Consider the following 6525-nt stretch of genomic DNA (forward strand, 5'->3'; position numbering starts at 1 on the left):
TAGCAACCATGTAATGGCAGAGATTTCTGCATATTTCACCTTTATAACGTCAACATGACTTATGTCTCAGCAGTAAGCCAACAAGATAGCCAGCATTTTATAGTTCCTGTTATTCTTATAAAATCACATGCTGGTCTAAAAAGCATCTTACAAATATATCACTGCACTTTGTGCAAGGAATGACAAACTCCCCTCAACTTTAACAGCTGTTTAATTTAGTCACTGAAGCATTGTACAAAGCCTTTGAACGCCATCTAGTGGATCAGTGCTGTATGATGACATTTTACAACCAGTCTGACAGCACCCAGAGCAGAATAGCATTGCAACGTTACAATACATTGAAAATTGCTAAAAAAATATACAGTCGAGACCAAGCCAAATTGTCAAGACAGATCTTTATTCCATCTTCTTTCATTGGAAACATTAAATATAACTTTTCAGGATGACAATACAGATAATTTTTGCATGTGACATTCTTACAAATCAAGTGCGCCTTCTACACAACCCTGTGTTTTCTTGCTTTTCTCCCTCCTCCCCTCAGTTAGATGAACTTATGCAAGATCCTTAGCCATCTGTGCAGCCTTCTCAACCACCTCCTCAATGGGTCCGACCATGTAGAAAGCCTGCTCGGGCAGGGCATCGTACTCACCTGGAGGGAAAGAATGACCACACTTAGCTCAAGAATCAGAATTTCACACCGACAACACCAAGGAAATTCATACATTTAAAGGTAGACTGACCGAAATGTTGCCAAGAGCAGCACTGCAGCTATTGCGATAAGTGAGTTGCAAGACTATGTGCATGATTTGACTCAGTTACATGGGCGCCACGGCACCAAAACAGCGAAGTTTAACCTCATGCCTCATACACTCTTAGTAGTTGCAGAAATTGACCCACTAAGCTTTTCACTTTGCATATCTACGTCATATCGCAGAGTATCTTTAAACCTAATCACAAGTACTACGTACCATTTAGAATGCTCTGGAAGCCACTGATGGTCTCTTTGAGTGGCACCAGCTTGCCAGCGTGACCAGTGAAGACCTCCGCCACCTGGAAGGGCTGGGACAGGAAACGCTGGATCTTGCGGGCGCGAGACACAATCAGCTTGTCCTCCTCAGACAGCTCATCCATACCCAGGATGGCAATGATATCCTGCAGGGACTTGTAGTCCTGAGAGGGGAGAGTTGTAGGCATAATGTTAGGGGCAAGGTCGGTATTTCATTATTAGAATCTGTATACTGCCGCTTTCCATTTCCAGAGCTTGGAAGGTGTCTATCACTTGCTTTTAAGCATTTTACGCCATCGTTAATGCTCTGTCTGCATGCTACATGTTGCTTGTTCTACGTTGCTCTGCATGTGCTCATTGTCATGGGAATGGTTTAATAATCTGCCAGTGTGTAGTTAAAATTTGCCAGGTAGCTAAATCCAGCACTTCTACTGAAACAGATTAATGTGCACTGTCCCTGTTAAATACATAAACTCAATGTTGGGGTGACCGATACACTGGGGGGGCTATAAGACATTAACCTGGAGGATCTTCTGCACGCCACGAGCAACGTCATAGTGCTCAGCGCCGACAATGTTGGGGTCCATGATACGGGAGGTGGAATCCAGGGGATCCACAGCGGGGTAGATACCCAGCTCAGCGATGGCACGGGACAACACAGTGGTGGCGTCCAAGTGAGCGAAAGTGGTGGCAGGGGCGGGATCAGTCAAATCGTCAGCTGGCACATAGATGGCCTTAGAGAAGACAGGTTGTTACAGTCACAAGTAGCGTTTCAGTCTTGAAGCCATGTTAGACTATTGGGTACTACAGACTGCCATGTTAGCATGGCCCTCCAACAGGCCTATGCTGCTTGAACTCCAGCTTACCTGCACAGAGGTGATGGAACCCTTCTTGGTGGTGGTGATTCTCTCCTGCATGGTACCCATGTCAGTGGCAAGGGTGGGCTGGTAACCCACAGCGGAGGGGATTCGACCCAGCAGGGCAGACACCTCGGAGCCAGCCTGGGTGAAGCGGAAGATGTTGTCGATGAAGAGCAGCACATCCTGACCCTCCTGGTCACGGAAATACTCCGCCACGGTCAGACCAGTCAGAGCCACACGGGCACGGGCGCCTGGGGGCTCGTTCATTTGTCCGTACACCAGCGCTACCTAGGGGTTTGGAGGAGAGGGCACCATTACAGAATACATCGAGGTCAACCCATAATAGAAACTGACGCTTCGCACACACTGACAGTCATTGTGCAAAATAGTATGCAGCATCATCTGGATATGTATACAACATTCACCTTTGCTACCATTTGTCAGTCTACACATGCATTCTATAAATCCAGCGTATGTACCACACCGAACACACTGCAACTACCTCTGCAAGGCAAACATAGCATTTCAATGGAAATTAATGCAATTCTAGTGTACCAATATGCAATGACGCTGTCAGTGTGTTCGAAGGATAAAGGAGAAAGGCTGATGTGAGCATCAAGTCAAGTGGGTAATCAGGTCAACTTTCCAGACTGGTGATCAGCTACTATGTAACTTTTTGGGAAACCCGACTTTGGATTTATGCAACCAGGAAATGTCAGAGCGACTCCTGTATATTGCACCTTATATTTTGACATTCAACTGGGGGATATTTTTTCCCTGTGCCAACTTTAAATACCATCAATCTGTATAAGATTCCTTAAATAGAGGCACCTGCTTATGACTGTCAAATGTAACCAGGTGGTCACCTTGGAGGTGTCGTCCTTCAGGTTGATGACACCCGACTCAATCATCTCGTGGTACAAGTCATTTCCCTCACGGGTACGCTCTCCCACTCCGGCAAACACAGAGTAACCACCATGGGCCTTGGCCACGTTGTTAATCAGCTCCATGATCAACACAGTCTTGCCCACACCAGCACCACCAAACAGACCTATAGAAAGGAAAGCAATTTACTGTCATTAAACTTTAATTAGCTAATTGCAAAAAAGTGTAACAATGAGGATGTTGGTTGTCCCACGTACCGATTTTGCCTCCCTTGGCATAGGGAGCCAGCAGATCTACCACCTTGATGCCAGTTACCAGGATCTCCTGCTCCACACTCATGTCAGTGAACTCTGGGGCCTCAGCATGGATGGCTGCGGTCCTAATTTAAAAAATAATGTTTAAAAGTATAATAAGAGCCAACACTTCACTTCGAACAAGCAATTTTCAATTGCGTATCATTCATACAGTCTCAAGACGATTCTAGTAGTCATGCATTAAATAATTGAATATGGATGTAAATATTGTGATTGCCATATCTAAAACTATGAATTGGCTGATAGACAATGTGCTTACTGCTTAGTGGAGATTGGTCCCCTCTCGTCAATGGGCTCTCCAATGACATTCATGATTCTGCCCAGGGTCTCGGGACCAACTGGGATTCTGATGGGATCGCCAGTGTCCACAACCTTCTGTCCACGGACAAGACCTTCTGTACCATCCATGGCAATGGTACGCACAGTGTTCTCACCTGAAAGTCAACATAACAGCTTATTGGGATGAAATATGTTATTGATTATGCAATATTGGTACAATGTTTTTGCAAACAATGGCTGTTTACACAAGTAGACAAATTCTGAACTCTGCCTAATTATTGGCAAAAAAAAATGACAATTTGATACAAATTAGGCTGCCTCTAAACGCAGGCCAAATGACTCACCAAGATGTTGTGCCACCTCCAGCACTAGCCTGGATTCACGACCAGCAACTTCCAGGGCATTGAGGATGGGTGGGAGGCCCTCATCGAACTGGACGTCGACGACGGCACCGATGACCGCTACGATCCTTCCATGGGCGAAAGCGGCAGCAGCAGCAGGTGCAGAGTAGTCTCTACCTGTAAAAGTGCATTGACCCAAAACCGTATGACCTTGTGAGTGAAATATCAATAATACGCAATGTCTGCTGACCATTTCCAAGCTAGCCTACACAATGCAGAGTTGGAAATGTAATATCACCTGTGTAGCTAGCCATGTGCACAAGAGCATACACCAGACCTGTCAAACTTTAGAGTACCAGACACGCGCAGCAAATTGGAGTCAACTCGCATGCATACCACGCGCCGAAATGGGGTTCTTTCCTGAGTGATTGCAATTATAGAATTGTATCAAATGAAGCCTAAAAAAGGTTGGAAAATTTGACAGCATTCCATTTCCACATGTAAAAGTCAATAACAAGATCTAACTAGAAACACAAAAGGGCCTTCATTCTCAGAGTTTGTTTTTATAAAACAAATAAGTTATGTTTAGGTACAAAAGTCTTATCCATGATAAAAACCCATTAACTGATATGATAAGAACAAATGTCTGAAGCAGAGCATCAGTATCAAATAAACAGACTGCAAACTGGCTCCACAAAGCTTAAGTAGGCTACCACAAAGGGAATCTGAACGCTGTTCGCTAGAAGAGGCCAGTGTTTCACCCTATATAAACGTGCCTATTGTATTTCTTTGCCGCACATACACATTTCAGATTTTCGAAAATCTCAAATCTAGTGCAAAGGCATTTTAGAAGCATTGCCGTTTAGCTAATAACGTATACTCAATTCTTCATCGCGCAGTTTTCTAAACTCCAGACTCCATTTAATGCTAAGATGCTTATTTATTTTTGATTATACTTTAGTAATGTTTTGTGACGTGGATCACAAATGCAGTTAGTCTATTTGGTTGCGTGATCATCGTAATATTACGTGGAAAATACAACTAATGGGACGCAGAATGAAATGTATCAAACTAGCACAAATGAGATTAGTTATTTTTCGTATTTGCATTTAATTTCTTTCACTAACAAATGCGAGTGAACTGCTGGCACTTTCGAGCCCACTGAATGTCCATCTTATGTTCGCTAACGTTAACTTGAAACAATAGTGTTTACCTTTCCACAACACAGGGAGTCGAAAGGGGATTTGTCCATGTGTTTACGTACAGTTGGCAAACTCCGCATCACAACAAGCAGGAGGGGCTACGTCGAATAATGATGTATTACTCGCCATGTCCGTTGACAAACTCCGTACATATCTGTGTTGCAGCTCGAGAATCGGGACGTTAGATTTATTTTTTAGTAAACTGCAAATCAAATTCAGGCCCTATTGATTTCTGAGTACTTTTAACTCGGATGTCGTACCCGACAGAATTGCGTAGTTGGTACGCAAAATGGGTGCAAGTTGGTAGGTCTGAAACACCGAAGCAAACTCAATGTCAAGTATTTTCGGCCATGTCGTGCAGGAGAATTGCTACAGCTCAACAATTAAAGTAATCAGCTAGCTAGTTAAATTCTTAAAAAACGAATACCTTCGAAGACTTACACATGTCAAGCCAACCGAGTTACTAAGGTGACATTGGTATTTTTGTAACTTGGCCTAATAAGTTAGCCCTAGCTAGTTGTCAGATGTTACAGTAGTTTGCTAGCCGTTACATTAACCAGACGCAGTTTGACTTATTCACACGTTTAGTTAGTTAAAGCAAAATAATTGTAAATGCATTCCTACTCGTTCTAAGCTATTTGACTACGAAATAACACAGACAGTGATTCAATTAGTAATTGAATGACACTTAGCTGGCTAACTAGCCACAGTATGGACTCGCTAGCGCGAGCCTCCAAACCTCATGTCATACAAAGGTCATTTCAATTTACACAAAAATCATGTCACTCAGCTATATGTACTTAAGTCACATATTAATATAACAATTAAATCGAATGCATGGCGTAAGTTCCACGTTCAACATAAAATTAGTAGACGAAATTATGGATGGTAAAAAATGTGAGGCCTGCTACACAGATGACAGCGTTCTGCTTTGGGCTAAAGTTAACTAGCAGTTAGCCTAATACCAGTTCTGCGCCAAACGGTTTTTACAATTCATTCGCTACCCCTGTAACATGCAATATGCTTGCAAAACTTACGTCCAAGGACAGATGGAGAGCCAACAAGGGCCTTCAGGGGCTGGACCCCAGGCTTAAGTGCCTGGAGAGCCCCGGTGCAGCAGCGTCCCACAGCTCCTAACATTGTCAAAATGGCTGAAGGTGGAAAGAGACGAAACGACTTGTGCCTTTATAATGAATGACCGCGGAGCTGAACTGAGCGTGCGCGCAACTTCAGGGCCAAACTGAGCAGGCGCACTTCGTGATTTATTTTGCATTGATTGCTACTTCCACATATTACTGTCATACTACAACACTTGTAATTGTCTTCGCAACATTACAAATCACGTATCATGTCAATTCAGCAAGAATAATCATGTACAATGTTCTAACAACCTAGATAACATTCAAACTCAAGGTCACAATAGGCGTGTGTGTGTTTGTGTTTGTGTGTATAATGCAGTAAGTAATGCAGTAAGTAAGTGAATACTCATCTCCCCAAAACACAGCAACACACAAACATACATTGCCTTTGGAAAGTATTCAGACCCCTTGACTTTTTCCACATTTTGTTACGTTATAGCCTTATTCTAAAATGGATTTTTTTTTTTTAAATCTTCAGCAATCTACACACAATACCCCA

General features: G+C 43.2%; 1 protein-coding gene across 1 annotated transcript; it reads right to left on the reverse strand.

The window, feature by feature from the left end:
• Positions 1-376: 376 nt before the first annotated feature.
• Positions 377-6068, reverse strand: LOC120051319 (ATP synthase subunit beta, mitochondrial). Its single transcript, XM_038998136.1, has 9 exons — positions 5925-6068; positions 3689-3862; positions 3325-3499; positions 3009-3130; positions 2733-2917; positions 1873-2154; positions 1528-1740; positions 969-1170; positions 377-649 (listed from the first exon to the last, which is right to left on the reverse strand). Exons 1-9 carry the CDS (start codon positions 6025-6027, stop codon positions 552-554), a joined length of 1554 nt encoding a protein of 517 aa, XP_038854064.1. The 5' UTR covers positions 6028-6068; the 3' UTR covers positions 377-551.
• Between the last annotated feature and the right edge of the window lie 457 nt (positions 6069-6525).

This window comes from Salvelinus namaycush, chromosome 7 (genome assembly GCF_016432855.1).
Source record: "Salvelinus namaycush isolate Seneca chromosome 7, SaNama_1.0, whole genome shotgun sequence".
In the NCBI taxonomy this organism is placed as follows: Eukaryota; Metazoa; Chordata; class Actinopteri; order Salmoniformes; family Salmonidae; genus Salvelinus; species Salvelinus namaycush.